Source organism: Notothenia rossii (genome assembly GCF_949606895.1).
Source record: "Notothenia rossii genome assembly, chromosome: 8".
Taxonomy (NCBI): domain Eukaryota; kingdom Metazoa; phylum Chordata; class Actinopteri; order Perciformes; family Nototheniidae; genus Notothenia; species Notothenia rossii.
In genome coordinates, this window is record NC_136906.1 from 61,550,081 (window position 1) to 61,572,124 (window position 22,044).

Genomic DNA, 22,044 nt, shown 5'->3' on the forward strand with positions numbered 1-22,044 from the left:
ATAATAAAGGACTTCCCGTCAAATGTTCCAATGTAGGTTTATGTGTAAACTCACACATGTATTAAGAGAGAATTATGGCAACATCAAGAGTAACGTGGTATCGGGCGAGCAGGGCGGGGTCTAAACAGGACTAGGAAGTCGGAGCGAAGCCAGCATGAACCTACCCGTCTCTCCTTTATTCCACGTGGGGATCTCGTGGCGATATGCTGCAGCCATGTTCCTGCTGTAGACCTTTATCCTATAGCCTACTATCCCGATCCATTATTGCAAAAACATTTGAAGCTTATCTTTGGTACTGAGAGGTATACTCCCAAAAAGCCCTTTTAAATACACCCCCAAATTTCACATTAAGAGAATACAAAATGATTTTCCTCAGGGCAAAATCTCCCATAAAACTATTAAAATAATATTCATAATGCATCCAGTTAAGCTAAAGGAAGTTTAAATGTTTTTTCACACAACAGACCACTTATTGTATGTTATGTATTCACTGTACAATTGTATATTGGATCAGATAATTTATAATAATACAACAGTAATATCATTACTGTTTAATGATGACACATAAGGTTATTGTTGCTCACATCATGTAACACTGCATACATAGAGACTTTTTTAAATATCTGCAGAAAATAAAAAGAAGCCACTGTAGGAACTCCTTAATAAGGGTGTGTTTTTCATTTTACTTCCTTAACAACAATACAGTGTGGAGTGACAGCTACCAGATTGTGATGTCACTAAGGTAAAATCAGCAGTGGCCGCACAGACAAAGGAAAGTGCACAGACTTTGTATTGCCTTTGTGAGCCTCTGTCACAACTGTCAAACCTAATTTAAAATTACCGTGAACAGGCACAATATTTATTGTATCATCACTGTGTAAATACAGGATTGTTTTTGAGTTAAGAGTGTAGACATAATGCATATGTATTTTTTTTAATGTGAAGGGATTACATTTAAAGAACAGATGTAGATGTCATGGCAGAAGGTAAGAAATAATGAGAAACTTTTTCCAAAAGCAGTCAGGCTTAGCTTTGTGAATTAAAGGCACTCATGTTATTGACACAAAAGTATTTTACGAGTTAATGTTTAAATTGTGATGATTAAGGCTAAATCATTTTACACACCCACACACGTTTTTATAAATAACAATTGACACTATTTAAGCAGACATTTGGCATAAACCTACATTACCTTAATCCAACAAAATCTGTCTAAATTGGTCACAATAAGACTCACTTATATGTGACCCATAAATAATCAATTTAAACAGAGCCAGTGCATCTCTTCAATGATGTTACAAAGCTTAAACTCAAGATTTATCCTGCACTTGACTTCACTCTTCTGAAAAAGAGAAAAGCTTGACAATATATTATTTTACCATGAACACAAGTCAACTCTGTATTTATTTATATAGAGTTTATATACAACTGTTATGTGAAGAATTGCAGTGAAAATAAAGAGTGAGTCTGCAGGTATCATAGCGAAACAGGAACTTGCAATGTCTTTAGTATTTATTTTGCGTTACACTGCATCACATAAGATGTGCTTGCCCTCCTCCAACTGCAGGCAGAAAGAGAGCTTCTTTAGCAACAAAAAACATTTTATTTTTCAGCGTAGAAAGTGGCAATCCTTTAATGCTTTTGCCAACAATTAAAGGTATTGCTGATTAAAACCCTTTCTTTCTTTTTTTTACATATAAAACGTTGGGACTGAAAACGACTTTTAATAGCAAAACAATGGAAAAAGATAAGTTGCATAACATCTAATAAAAAATGTCGAGATCTAAACAAATATATTTAATTTTAACACAATGCTTTAATCTTTTTACCAATGACAGTTACAGAAAAAGGTCTGAGCAAGGTGAGGTTTCTAAAAATGTCAAAAGATGTGTGTTCCAATCTTAAATACAGAAGAAAATCTTCAAGTTACTTCTTTATAAAGTTCTTGCATAAAAACAGGTTATTCCCGATCCCGTACACATAGGGACTGATAGATGTGTAGGAAGTTGTGAGAAAAAACTCAGTCTCAGCCCAAAACGCATAGTCAGAGTGGCTGACGGTCAGCTGGAAGATCAGGTAGAGACTCCAGTCTACCTGGAACAACCCCATCGCTGACAGCACAGCTATGGTGCTCCTCTTGAGCTTCTGGTCCTTGTTCTTCGTACTGAACTGACTCGACCCAGTCTCGCTCGCCCCAGGTGTGATCGTCTTCCTCCGGCTCAGCAGCACCGCGATGATGAGGCAGCTGGTGACTGTGACGATGATCAGAGGCAGCAGGTAGCACACCACGATGAACGTGTACTTGTAAACACGGTTGAGTATGGGGCAATCGTTTCCAATACACTGAAAGAAGTTGGGAGGGCAGCTGCTGCTATTCATTGTTGTGTTTCCCTGAAGGCCTTGAGGCTTGATTGCAAAAACTGGGAGACAAAGCAGCGTGGCGAGCATCACAAAAAGCCCGCTCACCATCCAGGCCGACCTGGTGTTGTCCAGGTAGATCGGGTTGACCCTCTTGTCGACGTCTCTCAGCTTCTGTGCACGAAAGATGCAGATGAGGACGGTGAAGAAGATGCTGGTGATTTCTCCAAACATTGTCAGGAACTGGAGCATTTCGCACAACCAATTGTCGATGGTGGAGGTCTTGAGGATGATAATATCGTAGATGTTCACGAGGACAATTTCCTCCAAGTTGGCAGCGGACAGTCCCAAGAGGAAAAACTCGAAGGATTTGACCCGGGAAAGCTTAGTCTGAATGATGGCAAGGATGAGAAATACATTACCCGTAACTCCTATGCAAGAAATTAACACTCTTAAACCCAGGAGGTTGACAGAGAAATAAATCATTGTTGAAAGAAGCAAAATCTTTCAAAAATCTTTCACTAGTGGTTCTTTCCCCAGAAGCAAGCAGAGGTGGGAGTTTTAAAGCAAATGTGTAGCATGTAACCCTTGTTATCAAGTTCTCAAAGGTGACAAGAACCTAGATTGGTGATTGGCTGTGCTCATTATAGAGAAAGGAGGACCCTGGAAACATTGAAGGCTGGGAGTCATTATAGCTTTACCTCAGAGCATTTCAAAGCTTCACCTTGAGACCAGCACATTGTCTGATTTAAAGCAGTGACAGGTTTTTCCACTGCTGACATCACCCTCAATTCCTGCAAGAGCTCATTTACATCCACCAACACTTGTTTTTGTCATTTTTTGGTTTAATTAGCACGCTATATTTTATCTGACAGCACACTACTGTGACATACTACAAACATCTTCTTGATGACATCTTGCTTAACATGTCCAATATTACCAATCAGGCAGTTAACTTGAGTACGTGTTATCTATTCATTATTATAGTTTTGAGAAAAGAATGAGGGGGTAAGTCTTTGGAAAACCAATAGTACATTTTGGAGGAATATCTCTATCACTTAATTAGGGTAGTTAGGACTTCTGCTGTAAACAATTGAAATATCCGTCCGTTCACGTGATTGTGCGGTGGGCAAACAGAGTGAAAGGCATAATAGGACAAAGGCTTTTGGCCCCTGTTGTTCACACAGGATCAGTTCATGTTCCAGCTTGTTTCTTTTCCTCGTTGACTGTGCTGTCTAGTTAGCAGACGCTCTCTTCAATCAAGCCCTGCATCCTGATTCAGCTTAATTGTGGATCTCTCTCTCTCTCTCTGTGTGTGTGTGTGTGTGTGTGTGTGTGTGTGTGTGTGTGTGTGTGTGTGTGTGTGTGTGTGTGTGTGTGTGTGTGTGTGTGTGTGTGTGTGTGTGTGTGTGTGTGTGTGTGTGTGTGTGTGTGTGTGTGTGTGTGTGTGTGTGTGTGTGTGTGTGTGTGTGTGTGTAATTAAAGATAAGCCCTACATTGGCAGTAAATGGGGAAACTAAGTGTAATGTAATGAGCCTGGACAGATTAGTATTACTTTTCACCATTCAATAATTATCAATCAGAGACCTGATCAAATGTGATTTAGTGGTTAAATTGTTTCATTCCATTAGGTGAAACAAAGTTAATTGATTGCTTTAGAGCACTTTCTTTTTTCTTTTTGTTTCTTCTCTTTATTTTACTATAACTCCGACCTAATGCACACATCACTGTTGTTAGTGATGTTGAATTTGGGTTTTTCCAATAATCATATTTTTTGTCTTTCTTATTTTGAACACACAAAATCCCAAACATAATACACTCATGTTAGAAGGAAATAACATAGAGTTTTGCTTTGGGAGGTTACCACAACAAATTTATTTAGTAGTAAGCACAAAAACAAGTTGATAGCCCCACTTAACGCTTGACTCATAGCCACAGCAGTGTTTCGAGCCAAATGCTAACCAGCATGCTAACTTGCTGGTAACATGCCAATGTTTAGCCATGGCCACCTGTAGGTCTGAGAAGTGTAGCCAATGCTGAAGTTCCTGCACACTTTTGAAAGGCCAGCTAGGGGCGCACAAAAAAAGTCAAGTTTTAAAGAAGTCTATGAGAAAATTACCCTATTTCTCACTTGATTTTTCTTTCTATTGTCTTAGTTTCCCCCTCCTTACTTTGTTGTTGGCGTTCAAATTTGACCAGTACTGTTTTAACTGCTATTACATTAACACAAACACCATTAATCATTACCAAATTTCATTTAACACCCTTTTAAACTGTAAATATTGTATCAGACTACTGGTATACATGAATAACTGCAGTAAATATACAACGAATAGGCACTGAGCATGTATTGTGTTTGTAAGGTGTGATCCATGTGGGGGAATGGGCACATAAGAGCGGGAAATGTTTCAAATTGTTCTGTGTGTGTGTGTGTGTGCGTGTGTGTGTGTGTGTGTGTGCCAGGTGTAATTCACATGGGGGCATTGGGCACATAAGGGGGGGGCGGACACATCTAGAGTATGTGTGTGTGTGGGTGGGTGGGTGTTTGTGTGTGTGTTTTATCTGATTCTGATGGTTACTAATCAGTCATTTTTGACCGGGAACACCATGGGTGTTACAAAGTTGACTAAATCATCAAAAATTCAATGAAAGTGGTGATCAGCAATTGTATGTTCAAATGTCTACTGTGAAGGATATCATAAAGCCTTAATACAATTGAATGTAACAAAAAAAAGTTATGATTGATGAAAGTAGTAAATTGGTCAGATTTGACCCAAAGACAACAGGAGGGTTAAAGTTTATGATCTTAGCTGTACTATTTTTCAGTACATCATGATGCTCCTTATGTCCCAAATGGTCCAATTTAGAAAAAAATAGAGGATAAATCAGGGAATGCTTTATGGCGGTGGATAGCGTGTGGCTGACTTCTTGCTACCAAGACACATGTGTTGTTAAATATTCTAAGTGAAGACATTTAGATTTAAATGAGACAATTATCTGTTTACTGTTGCATCTGAAATAGAACATAGTCATCATCTATTCAATGTGTGCTTTTCTTACTAAGACAAGTTAAAATGCCTGTTAAAGAGGCTTCTATACAAGAAATTTACTTTTTTATCAACTTCTTGTTTTAATGATTCAAAGTGCTAAAATGGACTTGGCCTTTAGGGACTCAAAACATACATTGCACATGATCTTCATGATTTGAAATCAAACCTGAGAAACTGGGACTACTAAACTTGGACTCGAGCCATGGCACGTCGCCAGCATACATTTTCATCTAAATGTTAATGTGCTGCGGCAATCAAAATGAATCACTTGCCAATCACTGTTTTAAGCTGCTGAGTTATATTGCTTGGTGAAAGAATTACATTTAATTAACAGTTCACCAAATTAAAATGTGTTTGACACTTGCGCTGAACTATTAGCTGTTGAACAATCACTTGTCCGTGGGATTAATTAAGTGCGAAGGTGTTAAATAGAGTTTATAAAATACTTTAACGAAATGCATGGTTGGTTTCAGACATTCAGCAAGGAGTGTAGAGGGAAAGCTTCCTTTTTTTTAGGTTTCAGACCTCTACAAATCTGGACTAAGCGTTTTATAAAAGTAACCAGTGCTTGAATTGGGCCGGTACCGGCACTTCTGATTTTTACCCATGTGGTACCGGCACTTCTTACTTAGTACCGGCAAGGTGCCGGTACATATATTGTAAACGCAACGCAGCGCAAATGTGGGTCTGACTCTGCCTCACAGAGGGTGACTGGCTGTCTACATGACGTGGCCTGCCGACATTGCCACTTTCATACAGATCATACTAATGCCCTCAATTGGTCTCTGTGTGTCATTCAAGCTCGGGAGGGTGTGTGTTGGTGTATGTGTGGCGCGAGCGAGCGAGAAAGCGCGCGCACCGTTTACGTGTATTGTTGTTAGCATCTGGTGCTAGCTAGCTGCGCTAACGGATATAAGGAGCTGCTTCAACAACAAGGTGGAGGGAGAGTCCTTTGCTGTCAGACTGAGAGGCTGATAACTACAGCTCTGGTGAGGTAAATTACTCTCTGAGTCTTTAGATAGTTAACTTAGTTTAAGTTATTTCAGTGGGTCTCAAACGGTTCGGTCACCATTTATGTAAACACATATTTCCATTTGAGGGGGTAGTGATTAGTAAAATATGCATGAATAATACAAACAAAATGTTAACTAGGTGAAAAAAGGTAAGATAAACTTGTTGAGAGCTAAAACTAGTCTTTGCTGTTGCCTCAAAGAGGAGCAGGGGGGAGAGGAGGGAGACAGGAGAGGCCGATTCAGGAGCCCAGACACACTCACAACTATAAATGAACCAAAAACAAATAAATAAACAAGTTTCAATGTTTTTTCATATTGGATATTGTATGTTATTGGTTATGGCCATGTACTTATGATTTTATGATTATTTAAATGTATACATTTTTGTTTCATATGGGTGTAGTCTCTTTATTTCCCCCTCAAAATGCACCAGATTGATGCATTTAAGTCCAACATTTAAAAAAAAATCTTACCGGGGGAGCATGCCCCCGGACCCCCCTATAGGATTTGAGGCTCGGCCCCACTGTTCCCAAATAGATTTGCAATTTGTTTTAAATAGTAACCCATCTCCATATGTTTCTTTTTGGGTAGTAGATTTAAACTAGAGGGCTATCACTTTGTGCAGCAACGCTATTGACAAATAAATCCAGCAAAATGGCACAAAAAACTGGTAGCGGCCTCAGGGACGAGGAGTCATTTAACCAGCCAGTAGGAGTCAAGCTTTACTTTCTTTTATATCCATAAAGAAAAAGTAAATCTGTTTACAGTTGTTTCATTATGGATGTTGAGAGGTATCCATATATCTCTTCATTTTGCTCTCAAAGTGCACCAGATTGATGCATCTAACTTCAATATTTAAAAAAAAAAATCCCGGAGGAGCATGCCCCGGCCGGACCCCCCTAGACTAGAGGGTGTCAGGTCCACTCCCCACTTATAAAAATAGCACTTTACCACTGCACCCCCTCTAATCTCAGATGCACCCTGAGTCATTTTGTTTAAGTACAGTGAGCCTTTCTAAAATATACAGTAAAGAGACAAACCCACCAGCATTATAGGATATACTATGACTTTGTGCCAAATACTTGTTGCTGATTTAGAGTACTGGCACCTTTTTTATTCCAATTCAAGCACTGAAAGTAACGTTTCAGTAAAATTAATGTGTTTGAGAAGTAGTGAGCATAAGATAAATAAAACTATTATATTGCACAACTGGTGTGACAGTTTTTTTAACAGATGTTTTGCTTTAGTCAGACGCAGCCCCAATTCATTTAAATCCATCAAGCCTTTACTTTGTTTTTGGATTCATCCTCCTCATGCCTGAGAAAACAAAGGTTTCCTCTATAATTCAAGGTAACTTGGGAATTCAACCGAAGTACCTTTATTACAGAGCTTCTGTAAAAGCCAGGCGGAAAATATTAAATAATGCAGGACCGTCATTTTGTCAATCTATTTTTTTAAATAACATTTTATAATGCATATTCTTAAAAGTCATATCAACTATACACACAACCAATTGACATACAGTAAACCTGGGGGTTTTGGGGCTCTGAAGTTAGTCTGAATACATCTCTGGTTTATGGTTTAAGTGTCATGGAAATTATATGAAGAAACAATAAATTGGGCACAGTTTTATTGGGAATATAATTAGAATTTGACCCATATTTGCAACTTTTGGCATGGAGCCCTTGCAAGTGTCACAGCTGAGGTTTTCCTGGCTTGAATCCCACTTTGGATACACTGGTTTGTTAACAGGTGTTTCCAGGCTGTCTGACAGTCATCCCCCTGTCCTGTTAATGCCACAGCAACATCCCTCCAAGAAAGTTACCACGGGTGGGACCAAGAGAGGCAGATACGCGTGGATACCCCTTTAAAAGACTCACCATGTTGCCATCACATGCTTCAGCACAGAAGTAGGATGAGGATGTTCTTGTTGTTGTTATATAAAAACACATTTGTTTCTTGTAGTCATATACGGGACTGGACTGGACTTTTGGTGATTTTTGCTACACTTTATATGGCAGGAGGGAGCCCAGCCCACACCGCGTGTCAGCGCTGCAGTCAGTCATGTTCTGCTGCTAGTTGTTGTTCAGTAGCAACACACACAGACGGGTGTACAAACTGAGCGCTGCGTGCACTGGTAATGCCAACTGACGGGATATAAGCGACGTGTGTGCGGGCGACGGACTCTCTACTATCTCCAGCAGCAACACTCAAGCTTCCGCAGCCGTATTGGCAGTTGGAGTGGATGGGATATATGAAAACAAACATCCTGAGCAGACCCCGCTCGCCTCAGAAAGGAGTGTAACCTTTTCTTACGAGATCAGAGTAGTTGGATCTGTCTCTTCTCTCGTCGATATTTTTGAAGTGGCGAACATTCGTGGCGGGTGTATTTCCTCTAGTTGAGCTGCATCGGTGAACCAGTCGGGCGAGGCGGACTTGCCTTACCCAGCCATTCGGAAAACAAGGTGCCCTGACTGGCTCCTCGCACCATTGGAAAATTAGACGAGATAGTGCCCGCCACGCAGAGCTACGTTACGGTGAGTAGCGGCTTCTCTACGTTATCTTTCCTCGTTAATTCTCTTTTTTGGATTCAGGCAGAGCAGGGGTCGCATATGGCCAGCTTTCCTCCTTTTGTGTATGTTTTTAAAGTCATGCCTGGAGGACGTTGCCGAGGCAGATAATGGCCATGGTGATGAAGGAGATTCCCAGGGAGTGGTACTCTCAGTCGGACTGGCCGTTCAATGTGTGTTATCATATCCCCTCCCTCCCCCAGTCACCTCCAACAACACCACCAGCAGCAGCAACCACAGTGTAATGTCAAAGCGATAATAGTGCTTTGTGTGCTCACTGGACGGGAACAAGGTCAATTATAGGGACACAGTAGCACAGGAGCTCACTAATATTATAATTGGTTGGATTAATGCTCACCTGGACGTCAACCCCCCTGTGTTGGTGTGCGCGCGCTCACGAGGGGTTACAAACTTTAGGGCACATGAGCCATGAGGCATTTCTTGGGGGTTGTATTTCACTCATATTGGGCCTTAAACCGGCTACTTTAGTGGGAGTAAACAAATATGCCACTTCGAACTGAGGTTTGACAGTCAGTGTTGTACCGCTCTGCTCAGGTAAATGAGGAGGCATCATAAATGCCAAAGCAATTACCCCACATCACCGTTTGCCAATTAGGTCATAAAGGCAATGAGCTCACAACGGATGATGCTGCTATGACATCATGGATAAACCCCCCGAGGCGTGGGTTGACAGTGGATGATCTTCAGGACATGCACATTGACAGATGTGTGTGAAGGGAAAGTGGATAAGGAAGGGCTTCCTTGAGTGAAGTTGTTCCTGGAGTTTTGTGTACTTATTTTATCATGTTACACTAGATTAGACATCCAATCAGGATATACTGGAGTTTCTGTGTGGTGTCATTGTACTTTTTTGTCCAGATTTTAACTGGAATCTGTTTAAACCTCATGATTTTTGAATTCCCTATCCTACGCTTTGAATGTTACCCTTCATTTGAACTTGCTTTGTTGGTTATATAATAGCTATATGTATCGCATGTTAATACTTGCAAATCATGCACTTAAAATATTGAGATAGTGAATCAGCCATATTTAAATATTTGATCAGTACTGGTATTGCGATCTGTAAGTTAAAAGTGGGGTAGGTACGTTTGAGAAACCGGCTCAAGATACACTTTTTGTTATATTCCATGGAATGCTCTTAACATCCCGATAGCAATGAATATCTTAAGTGCATTAAAAATCCATAAAAAAGGTTTTCATCTGTGGAAGCCGTAGTACTGTAAAAAGCACGGCCAATCATTTTAGCCGGCCCTGATTCAACATGTCGAATCGGTGGGCAGTCGGCCAAAGGCTGTCGGCAAAAGAAATCACTCTGATTGGCTGTTCAGTTAGCAAATCAATGCTTGAGAAGCGAAACGGAAGTGAGGGACCCAACAAACTAGGCTTGTTTGAGACCATGGATGTATAATAAGAACTGGATACAGCGTGGGAGGCGGGGCCTCATTCATTCCTATGAGAGTTGCTCATTGGCGCATGATGATAAAATGGCCCAACTTTTGAGAGAGCGAAACGTCACAGACTACCCGGCATGCCTGAGAAGTACCCGTATGTGCGCTCATAGCACATGCGCAACTTTAACCAAAATGCTCATTCACATCAAGCATGTCAATTTGCGTACACTTAACAGCACCGCACGTTCATGACAGCATGGTAATGGCTTGTTTTTATTATGGATTTGATACTAACGAGGCGGCAGTTAGCAGCTAGCGGCTAGCTAGTAATTATGCTAATGTGCACATCAATCGTTATGTACTTATATTACGCTGTAACAGGATCTAGTGATATCCAAGCAACAGAGCTTCATTTAGCATGAAAGAATTATTGCACTGCATATATATATATTAATATATATATTTACAGTGCAATAAGCTTCTTAGTGCAATAAGAAGCTACAGGGACGTTAATCTAACGTCGGTTATATTAACTTTATTTAATACAACATTTACGGTACAAGATTTAATCATACAGCCCATGTAGTATAATATTTTACAAATGATGAATTACAGCAAACATGTGCAATATATCCATTATTACAGCTCTGTGGGATGGCAGTGAGACGATATGGGTCCGTTGTTATTGTGCATCCATGGGTAAAGATAAACGCATGTAGTGCTGAACCTGCTGAACACGTAACATGAACGTGCCGGGCGGCGCGGTCCCGTGGGTTAGATGCACGTTCATAATGCAGAGGGATATAACTCTCAGAATAACGTTATTAGCACATTTTTAAAATGTGAGGAACGAATGCTTTTAATAAGGGCTATACAAACATTCATACTGGGTAGTTTATTTAGTTTAAAAAAAATTATCCAACGAGTTACAGACCACTCTTTCCCAATGTAAGTCAATGGGAAAAAGTGTTTCCGGGACCAGCAACCAAACGGAAGTGTAGTACCGCCGTTTGGCCACAACGAATATATTCATCAGATTCCGGCGCACTTCCTGGAGGCTTGGTTGCGGCACGCCTCGAAAGTAGACGAGAATAGCCGACCGCAGCCGGGGGAGGTCTCAAAAAGCTCGCCTGAAGTCGGACAGCTCCGAGTCGGCTTCTTCTTCTTCTTCTTCTTCTTCTTCTTCTTCTTCTTCTTCTTCTTCTTCTTCCCCTTCTTCTTCTCTCGGTTTTTTGGCGGATTGCAAACAACTTTGAGGTGCATACCGCCATCTCCGGACATAGGCGGAGTTTGACATTTGCGCTTGGGGGGGCAAACCTTTTTTACTGACGTCACTCAGTACACAGTCCCAACTATTTCGTGCTCACCGCACTGAGTTTGACTTTTCCACATACGAACACAACTCGTCCCGTCATGCCCGCCTCATGCCCGCCGTACACACACACTCATATGGAAGGGGCGGTCACTCCCCCCAACAACAGTGCATTACATAACTGTAAAAAACGTATCAAAACTGTGCATATCTTATACTTATTTGATAACTACTATATCCCTTGGTGTCCTACCTTAGTTCAGAAGTAGACGCCGTTTTTTACGTTCCGCATATACGTCCACTATCCCCTCAGGTGACAGCTGTGCGGTTATGTCGTCCTCAATGTGAAGAACCGCAAGTGAGGAAAATCTTGTTCCTCCCATCGTTGACCGCAGCCAGTTCCGAATTCTCCTCATTGCAGAAAAACTTCTCTCAGAGGTGGCAGATCCGATAAGCAGAGTCAGTGCCAACTGGAGCATCTTGTATAGATTTGGATAGCTCTCCTTTTTAACAGTCTTTCGGAGATGCTCAAGTGCAACAGGTGCGACAGCAGAGGCTTTAACAAGGTCCATCTCTGCTCCAAGAAGGAGAGGGTGAATTTTGAGCAGCTGTGCGTATTTTTGTACGAGAGGTTCAATTCCTTTTTTCTGACATTTAAACACTGCTCCACATGCTCGTGCCAGCTCTATGGACTCTCCCGTGAATCGTCTGTCTAGTTCGTTGATGAGGGTGTCCAGCACAGGGAGATAGAGGTGCTGCTGATATCCAGCTGTATCACTCTGTGACATTTGTGCGCCACTTTCATCAGTTTCTCTTTGGCCCAAAGTAGTTGTAACCAGGAACTGTCGAGGGAGGTCGGGGGTTTTGTAACCCGTTTTCTTTTGGGTGCAAGGGGACCCGGAGTCTGACACTCAACATCTGCATCCCCAGGTACTGGCACGTTGTTGTCCCGGCAGAACTGTTTCACTGATCCCCACATATTGCTCCACGTATCTGCTTGTCTCTGAGATTTGAAGTGCGCCTTCAGGTTGTCGGTAAGCGCTGCAGCTTCGGAGAGTGTGCAGCTGGAGGACTGTAGGGCCTTGTGCGTAAAATGAATCACACGCAGTATGTCTTCCAATACAATAACACATGTAATGAAAGACATTCTGGTCATGTGGGCATAAAGGCCACTGGCCTCCACAGACCACTTGTCTCCCTCGTCACTCATTTCTCTCAGGCACCCTATAATTGCAGAGTAGTGAGTTTTAACGGAATTCACAGATCGCCACTTGTACGCCCATCTTGTCTCACTTGGCTGTATTATTTCAGTTTGTTTCAGATTCAGTGATTTCTGCATTTCAATTAATCGATGATGGTTTGACGGCTCTGCAAATACAGAGTAGAGTTTGTCAATGACGTTCAGGAATGTTTTCACGTTGCGGTTGACAGCACAACACTCCATAAGCACCAGATTTAGTTTGTGTGCCATGCAGTGCACGTACACTGCGTATGGGTGGGTCTCTTTGATGCGCTGCTGCACACCAGAAACGTGACCAGACATGACGGAGGCAGCATCGTAACTCTGGGCAACAACTGGGATATGTTTCAGTCCACACATCTCAAGTCCTTTGTTTATTGCTTCCACAATCCCAGCCGCGTTGCGAGATGCTGAGCAATCAATAAAACACAAAAAACGCTCCTTGATTTCAAGCTGCTCTGCATATCTGATACATACTGATAATTGTTCCGTTTTGCAAGACCTGGCCTCATCTGCAATTATAGAAAAAAATCCAGTATCCTGCACTTTCTCTTCAATTTCTGCACGAACTAAGTTAGCGCATATGTCAATGACTTCGTTCTGGAAATCCGGGCTAGTAGCATTGAAATAGTTGGACTGCATGATTTTAAAAGCAGAATCATACTTGGAGAAAAATCCACAAACCTCAAGAAAATTTCCACGCGACTCTGACTCGCTTCCCTCCCGATGCCCACGAAAAGGCAATCCGAGTTTGGACAACAGCCTCACAATATCAACAATTTTGCACAAATAAGATCTGTTCTTCTCAACAGAATCTTTGTGGCTTCGGGAAAGTTTCGCTGCAATAGATCCAGAAGATGCAGTCATTTTATAGTTATCCCATTTAACCATGCAGTTCAGATGGGCCTGGGATTGTGCATGTTTCTCCAGTTTGCTGCTTAGTTTTTTCCAGTCACTCAGGCCCTTTCTAAAGGAATCCTCCACACCGCTGTCAGTCTGGAAGTGGCGGCATGAAAAACAGAAGACGGCATCAATTCGTACTGAATATTCCATCCAGGGATAGTTCTTGTAATAGTACGTGGAAAATGATCGTTTCGTTTTCCCAAACATTTTTGAGGGGAAATCGGATAAAGTAGGCTGCTTGGGACAGCTGTGCTTTTCCCCAAGATCATCATGACCCACTGACGGCCCCGGTGCCGGTGGTCTCCCTGTTGTGGGGTTAATGTTAGCTGGTCCTGCTAATCCAGAGCTCTCCGCTGTGGGGCTAACGTTAGCTAATCCAGAGCTGCTCGTTTGCGTGTCTGCCACTTGACATTGTGACGGCTGCTGGTTGGTAAAGTTAGGCTCAGTCGGTGGCTCTTCTGTTGTTGAAGCTGAAGACGAAATTGGACGTTTTAAAAATCGCCGAATATCCATTACTGCTAATTCAATAGCTGAATCACTTGGATACAAAAAAAAGTGAGGGAACTTTTGTCCTTAACTTCACACGTCACACACACACACACACGTCACAACCCTTTATATATAAAGTCTATGGTCACAACATGCGACTGCTCAAAAATGAAATTATTTCAAACAAAAGATGATATTATTCAGATTTGTATTGTAACAATCATTTTATTACATCTATTAAAATATTTATATATACAAAATATTTGTATTGGAACAGTTTTAGATTTAGTAATGATATAACATATTTCAGCCACCAGGGGGGGCAATGCCCCCCCTGCCCCCCCGCAAAATCCGCCTATGTCTCCGGAGTCGGCTTGGTTCGGTTTGCATTTATAAAGAATGCACACATGTGTTTAATCGTTAATGTCAGATATGTACTAAGTAAATACATTTGTTCCTGCTCAAGATTAGATTCAACTTTATTGTTACTGCACATATTACAGGTACTGAGACAACGAAATGCAGTTTATCTTCGAACCAGGAGTGCAACAAACAGTAAAGTGAAAAGTAATGTACACAATCTAAAAAATAAAATATAGAATGAATTGAATGATGAATAAACAGTGAGGGGTATGAATATACACAGCAGCCTGTGAGCAGTATGAACAGTGTGTATGAATAAGATAATAATAATAATAATATATTACATTTATAAAGCGCTTTTCCTGGTGCTCAAAGCGCTTACAAGCAAGTAAAACAAAATAACGACAAAAGTAGAAAGTGCTAAGCTAGGAGGAATAAGGGCAAGGGGATAGTTGATTAGGAGTTGAAGGCAAGAGTGAAAAGGTGAGTTTTGAGGGATTGTTTGAATGATGTGAGAGTGTTGGCGGATCTGACGTGGCTGGGGAGGGAGTTCCAGAGTGTGGGGGAGGCTGCCGCGAAGGCCCTGTCACCCCAGGTCCGGAGCTTTGTCCTGATGGGCTGCAGTAGGTTAGCTTCAGCAGACCTGAGGCAACGGGTGGGGGTGTGTCGTTGGATGAGGTCACAGAGGTAGGGGGGGGGCAAGGTTGTTGAGGGCTTTGAAAGGGAAAAGTAATGTTTTAAAGTCAATGCAGTGTTTGATGGGGAGCCAGTGGAGGTCATGGATATAGTATAGTATAACATATATAGATATTAATTTCATGATGATAAACATTGTGGAACAATTATGAAAAATGTTAATGGAGGGGGCGACGTATAACTGACACAAAACAACAACAAACTTTTGCCGAGCCAATTCGAGAGTTTCATCACCAGCACGTGGTAAAAACCACCAATGAGCGCTCAGCTCGAGATACCAGCGAGTCGTTTCCCATCAAGCATTTCGCTACAGCACCCCCTGGAGAGGAACTGCGCCGCCTCGCCGCGCCTCGCTCTCAAGGCTGCGGGCATCTTTTTCCCGCGAGATTTCAACGTCTCATGTAGGCGAGCCTCCAGAGCAGGTCGGACAAAATGACTAACCATCATGCAACGCACTAGCAAGACGTTGATCGAAATTGCGCAGGTCTGCGCAGGTCTTACTTGTCTCAAACAAGCCTACTATTAAAGGTGGGGTAGGTAAGTTTCAGAAACCGGCTCGAGTGCACTAAAATTTGAAAGTACACAGCCAAAAACAATCCGCCCCTTCCTTCAGACTTCCTTACAGAGCACCTCCTCCGCGAGAGCAGGCTGCAGTAACGTTACATATCAGGCAAAGCTAAACACATCTTCGTTAGCAATACTACACAGCCAAAGCAACTCCGATATTGACTCTGGTTTGACTTCTATTAGTTTCCACTTTCTTTTTGTTCTTAATTTGCTCCGTTACATTTTTTCTTTTGCGACTAGTAGACGACGTTGAGCCTAACTCTGCCATGGTGAAAGTGGCCGCCTTTTGCTGGCGAGTCATTGAAGTACTGCTGCAATGCACGTCCAATGACGACACGCCCGACGAGGGCACGAGATACATTTGTGCGTGCACGAGATGGAAGGCTGACAGACAGGGTGGCAATCCAATCCGTTTAGCCGGCTTGGCTAGTTTTTACAGTATTACAGGTTCCACAGATGACATTTTTTAATGGATTTTTTTGTCAAAGCACTGAAGATATTCATTGCTATCGGGATGTTAAGAGCATTCCATGGAATATAACAAAAGTGTATCTCGAGCCGGTTTCTGAAACTTACCTACCCCACCTTTAAGAAGGCAAATCTGAGATTTCATTTAGCTCCAGCTTTCGACAGAGGTTCGGGAAAGCCCGATGAGCTTCTCGTTGTAGAGTGAAAATTGAACGCACACGCTATTTGTTGTTTGTTTATATCACGCATTCTGTTCTTCTTCTCTCGGTTATCACGCAGTCGGTCTAACGGTTGTTGCCTCACGCATAAGCAGTTTGTACGTGCTTCTTGGCCATCGGCTGAAGTCTTTGCGGTCTGTTCCAGTGCGACACATGGCCAAGACGCAGAGATGCGTCCGTCTGTTACCTCATTCACACCAACGCAACTCCGGTTCAAGCTCCGTGCTAGAGCTTTTCCGGTTCAGAACCGGTTCTTCGGTTTAGCTCCGGCTCTTTTCACAACGCCCAGAGTCCGAATGGTGCTGCGTCATTGCGTCATCGTTTGCGTCATGACGTAACCCTAAAGCCAAACTGCGCGGAAACCCCTCACAGCTCACACCGACAACAACAACAATGGCCGATTGTGCTCCAGCTTCCTCTGTACCTCTTCGGAAGACCAGATTCCCAGTAGGTAGCTGGTCTCTTCAGTGGACCACTGCTGCTTGTTAAGTTTCTCCATCGTTGTGTACAAACTGGATAAAACGCCGGCTTTTTGTTGTTGTTCAGGAGTTGATCCCGCCCCTGCCCCCGCCTCGACGTAAGCGTGACGTATGCGGTGCTTTTGCTCTAGCCGGACCATTTTTTAGTGCTTGAAACGAACCGGATTCCGGAGCTAAGAGGCTGCTCCGCTGCGGTGTGAACAGGAAAACCCGGTGTTTTTCAAGCTCCAGCTTCGAACCGGCCCTGAAACACCGTTGGTGTGAATGAGGTACGAGTCAGTTCTAACTTGTCTTGGTGGGGGGGACCTAACCTCCTCTAGGGGGGTCCGAGGGGCATGCTCCCCCGGAAAGATTTGTTTTTAAATGTTGAAGTTAAAAGCATCAATCTGGTTCACTTTGAGAGCAAAATGAAGAGATCTATGGACACATAGGAGCAGGGCCAGCCCTAGACTTATGGGGGCCCTAAGCGAGCTTTGGCTTGGGGCCCCCCCCCGCGCGTTCTCACTACACATAACACGGAATCAACTTTTGTATTATGATGTTAGCATAAGCACACATATTGTATAAATAACCATGTAAACACCGTGGACCTAGCCTCCTCTAGGGGGGTCCGGGGGGATTGTTTTTTAAATATTGAAGTTAAAAGCATCAATCTGGTGCACTTTGAGAGCAAAATGAAGAGATCTATGGATACATCTCTCAACACCCATATGAAACAGAACTGTAAACAGATTTTTATTTTTGGATATTTTACAAATCACTTAAACTTGTTTTGTCATATAGTATTTCATAACTGTTTTTCATTTATTCTCTCTGGCTGTCCATCTCATAATGTTCACATAGAAACTAGCTGTCAATAGGAATATCATTCAGAAGAATTATAATTTCTTGCAAAAATCTGTTCCCAAAAAGAGGTTGCACATTTAAATTCAGGTGTTGTTATGGCAACGTCAGAGGCCAAACAGCCACATTTACTGCTGCAAATACGTTCAAACATGCTGTTGACACGCAGTGGCAACTATGCAACCATTTCAGCTGACTTTTTCTCAGAAATACTGTCACATAACATCCATATATTTCAGTGCTAGGTTGATGCTTAGCTAAGCTAACTATGAAACACTTTAACTAACAGGACTCCGGATCAACTGTGTACTGTAAGGTAGCTTCTAGCTTCATGTCGAACAGTAAGTCAACATTTCCCAGAGAGCTTTCTTTGAAATCACCAGGTAACGCTAAAAAACATTACATTTAGATTGTATGACAAAGTGTTTATTTAATATATCTGGCTAGCTATAGCTACTTGCTAATGGTTTAGCTTACCCCCGCGATTCAAAGTAACATCAACGTAGCTGTAATTTATGCTTTGCTTACATGTTCGCATAACTTGGAAGTTTACTGATATTTACTTACCTTGTTTACCTGGCTCAAGTGGTGGCTCTGGAGTTGTTGTGTGAGCCACCACTTGAGAATTGTCGTATTTTTACGAAATGTTTTTCTTATGTCCTTCTTCAAAAACTCTGAGTCCGACTGACAGTTTATTTTAAACATTGTCACAGCCCACAGGATAGGTACCTATCAGCCAATAAGACAGATGTTTATTTCCATTCAATTCTCTGGTTGGTCTGGTGTCTTGCCTCGGTTGCATTCACTGAACACGGGAAATTACAATCCTGCCGTCCTCTCTAGTGTCATGATGAGGTTCAGGTAAAGCACGGTTAATGTATTATATTATTGACTCAATAATATAATACATGACTTTGAGAGTAGGCAATCTAGGCATATTAACACAATTAATTAAACATACTTATCACGGCGACGGTGCACTGAGAATTTTTTATTTTCTTCATTTCTTTTTTTTTTCTTTCATTTTGCTAGTGGCTGCGCGGCCCTAAGCGGCCGCTTATGTCGGTTAATGGGTCGGGCCGGCTCTGCATAGGAGGGTGCTTCATTTTGCGGAGGTTGCTTCATTTTGCAGAGGGAGCCTCATCTGGGGCCTCATTTATAAAGGGATATATGCTCAAAAAATGGCGTACACCAGTTTCTACGCAATGTTTGCGATTTATAAAATACTAACTTGACGGGAAAACGTGCGGTCCTCCACGCAAACTCTAACCCATGCGTACGCACTAAGCACAAAAATGGGAGAGACGAGAAACTGCGACACCGTTGGCAGAAAGAAGAATGGAGAGAAATATGTGGAAATAATACCATGAATAACATTTTACCTCTCATTTATCATATATGAAGAATTCATTTTCACAAATGGATTAAAGCCACTCTTAAAATGATTTAACAAACACCTGTTTGAGACTCCTCAGTTCGCACAAAAACATAACTTGGAGAAATAAATAAATACGGATATGTTATTTAAAACCACATCGAATATGTTGTGTTAATGTTATGAAATGTTTTCTCATAAATGATGCGGTAAGAGGACAAAATTACGTCTAAACTGACGCCGTTTTGCATTTCTATAGGTTGTATACGAGCATGGTTTTATATACTATCATGTTTAATCATGTTTTATGCCGTTTGCTAAGACTTGATAAGTCGCTCATAAAACACAGGAGGTATGGAAACTAAGAACACCATACGGTAAATTGTACAGCTAATATAACACAACACATTAGTTGTATTTCCTTTAACTTTTGGATATGAGTTGCTGCAGTGGAAACGCTGCACACAGCTGATCGACAGCTGGGACACAAACCACCAAATACGAAAACATAATTCAGATCCAGTCGTCATGACTCCACTCCGGAGGGATTCCCCGATCATTTCTTACAGTTTCTCATCAAGGGGGTGTCTCCTGTCCCCGGTACAAACACACTGCCTGAGGAAGGCTATGTGTATTTTTTTTGTCATGAACCTTTTTCGGACCACTTATTTATTTATTTTAGTGACGATCCGACCTCCATGCTGCTACTCTGGTTCAAACTGCATCCACCAAACAATATGATTTATCTCGACCTCCCCAAAATAACCAAAATCTGACACGGTGTGAGATGTCTTTTTTAGCTGTTCTGTCTTCATTTCCTGCTATCTTCTTCATAAAGTCAGTCAAAATGAATGAATGAAAGGGCGTTTCTTTGACTATTTATAGGCAAATATGGGCGTTAAGTGAAGCCCGCAAAAGCTGCACCGCATTTCGAGTCGATTGTGATTTATAAAGGGAAACCGGGGTAGGAAGTGCTGTACGCACTTTCCTCACCGGTACGCAATGTTTGGTGAATCGGAAAATGTGGGAACATTTCTGTACCTATTTTTTGGATTTCTACAGTGTAAGCAACCTTCCCAAGTGAATCCTACGCACAGCGTTATAAATGAGAAGCGCAAATGCGGCGCACCTACAGTGTAAGCGCGCCATAGTTTTCTTCTTTGCGTGTGTTTATAAATTACGTCGAGGGCCGTACCAAATGGTCTCGTGGTCTGGAGGCCGGAGGTTCCTCACCCCTGGTCTAATCTAATAGAAAGATATTTGCTCCTTAGTGAGATGTCTATTACTCTTATAGGCCTTGGTCTTTCAATGTTTTAATACAACCAGTTGAAAGAATCACTTTTAACAACCGTCACTTTTAGTAACACTCTCTGGTTCACACCTTCTTAAATTACTTGTTCCTTTTTTTCTGCCAACTCTCCTTTTTCAGGGCTGCCATGAGACTGGCAGTGTAAATGAGAAGAAAACAAATAAACAGATCTGCCATGCCACTCTCTGACACACTAGTTTATTGTAGTTGAACATTAATCTTTTGGAGTTTCTTCAGCAGACTTCACCACACACAGCACCTCTCACCGCTCCAACCTCACTAAGCCATCGTAAAAATGTCATAAAAGTTTAATATAGAAGCGTTTAAATGACTCACACCTAGACCCATCATTAAATAGCCATGCAGGTGTAATAACCAAGCCATAACTGTAAAGGCTATCCACTGAGAATTATCAATGGAGCTCTGCCAATATACAAATCAAATACTGAAGTCATCGATGAAACACGGTCCATTCAGTAGCGCCGTAAGGGGGTGAAAAGTTAAGATGATTCTAAGGGCCCGTGACTGACAGGGGCCCCAAAAAATGTTAGAACATTAAGAAAAAATGTGTAAGTAACCTTTCATCAATCATCAATAATTAACATTAATATAACGTCATATTGATTATGTACTCACTAAATTTATGATTCATTTAACTTATTTTCTTCCAAAAGTTAATTATCCAAAGCATCGAACACCCCCATCGATTTACATGTAATGGTTTGGTCCTGCCTCCAAACGCTGTGCAGCACCACCGGCCCTTTCTAGCAGAAAGACTAGTGAGAGCATGAGAGGGATGCTAGTACTTACGTGTGTACGATGTCTCAACGACTAACAAAGTCAGGCTTTCAAGAAAGAAAAGAAAGGAGAGAAAGACAAGAGAGAGGGACTAAAGGGCGAGAGTATGTCACCCAGTTTTTCAAAAGAAAAGGTGGATGTGGTCCATGAGTGGTGGAAATTAGTCTGTTAGTAAATAATAATAATTGTAATGTTTTGCTGACATTAAAGGTGGGGTAGGTAAGTATGAGAAACCGGCTCGAGATACACTTGTTGTTATATTCCATGGAATGCTCTTAACATCACGATAGCAATGAATATCTTAAGTGCTTTGACAAAGAATCCATAAAAAATTTCATCTGTGGAAGCCGTGGCGCTGTAAAAAGCACGACCAATCATTTTAGCCGGCTCGGCTAAAATAACTGGATGGCCTACCTGCCTGTCAGCCGTGCACAAACTTATCTCGTGCCCTCATTGGTCATGTGCGCGTTCTTGTGTCTTGGAGGAGGGGCTCTGTAAGGAAGTGGCAGATTTTTTCCGGTTGTGTATTTTAGCGCACTGGAGCTGGTTTCTCCAAAATTACCTACCCCACCTTTAAGTAC

At 41.9% G+C, this 22,044-nt stretch overlaps 2 protein-coding genes across 2 annotated transcripts in view; one reads left to right on the top strand and one right to left on the bottom strand.

The window, feature by feature from the left end:
• Window positions 1-1,439: 1,439 nt before the first annotated feature.
• Window positions 1,440-9,550, bottom strand: ora6 (olfactory receptor class A related 6). Its single transcript, XM_079642092.1, has 2 exons — window positions 9,350-9,550; window positions 1,440-2,748 (listed from the first exon to the last, which is right to left on the bottom strand). The coding sequence occupies exon 2, from the start codon at window positions 2,608-2,610 to the stop codon at window positions 1,927-1,929; it is 684 nt and encodes a 227-aa protein (XP_079498218.1). The 5' UTR covers window positions 2,611-2,748; window positions 9,350-9,550; the 3' UTR covers window positions 1,440-1,926.
• The window catches only part of LOC307014237 (bromo adjacent homology domain-containing 1 protein), a 36,809-nt gene continuing 23,085 nt past the window's right edge, over window positions 8,321-22,044 (top strand). The window contains exon 1 of the mRNA XM_079642086.1: window positions 8,321-8,958. The gene's annotated coding sequence lies outside the window, so the exon portion shown is untranslated. The remainder of the gene's footprint in view (window positions 8,959-22,044) is intronic.

What these genes read in the sequence shown, in the direction of transcription:
- ora6 (XM_079642092.1), bottom strand. Translation starts at nt 2,610, where the DNA reads ATGCTCCAGTTCCTGACAATGTTTGGAGAAATCACCAGCATCTTCTTC.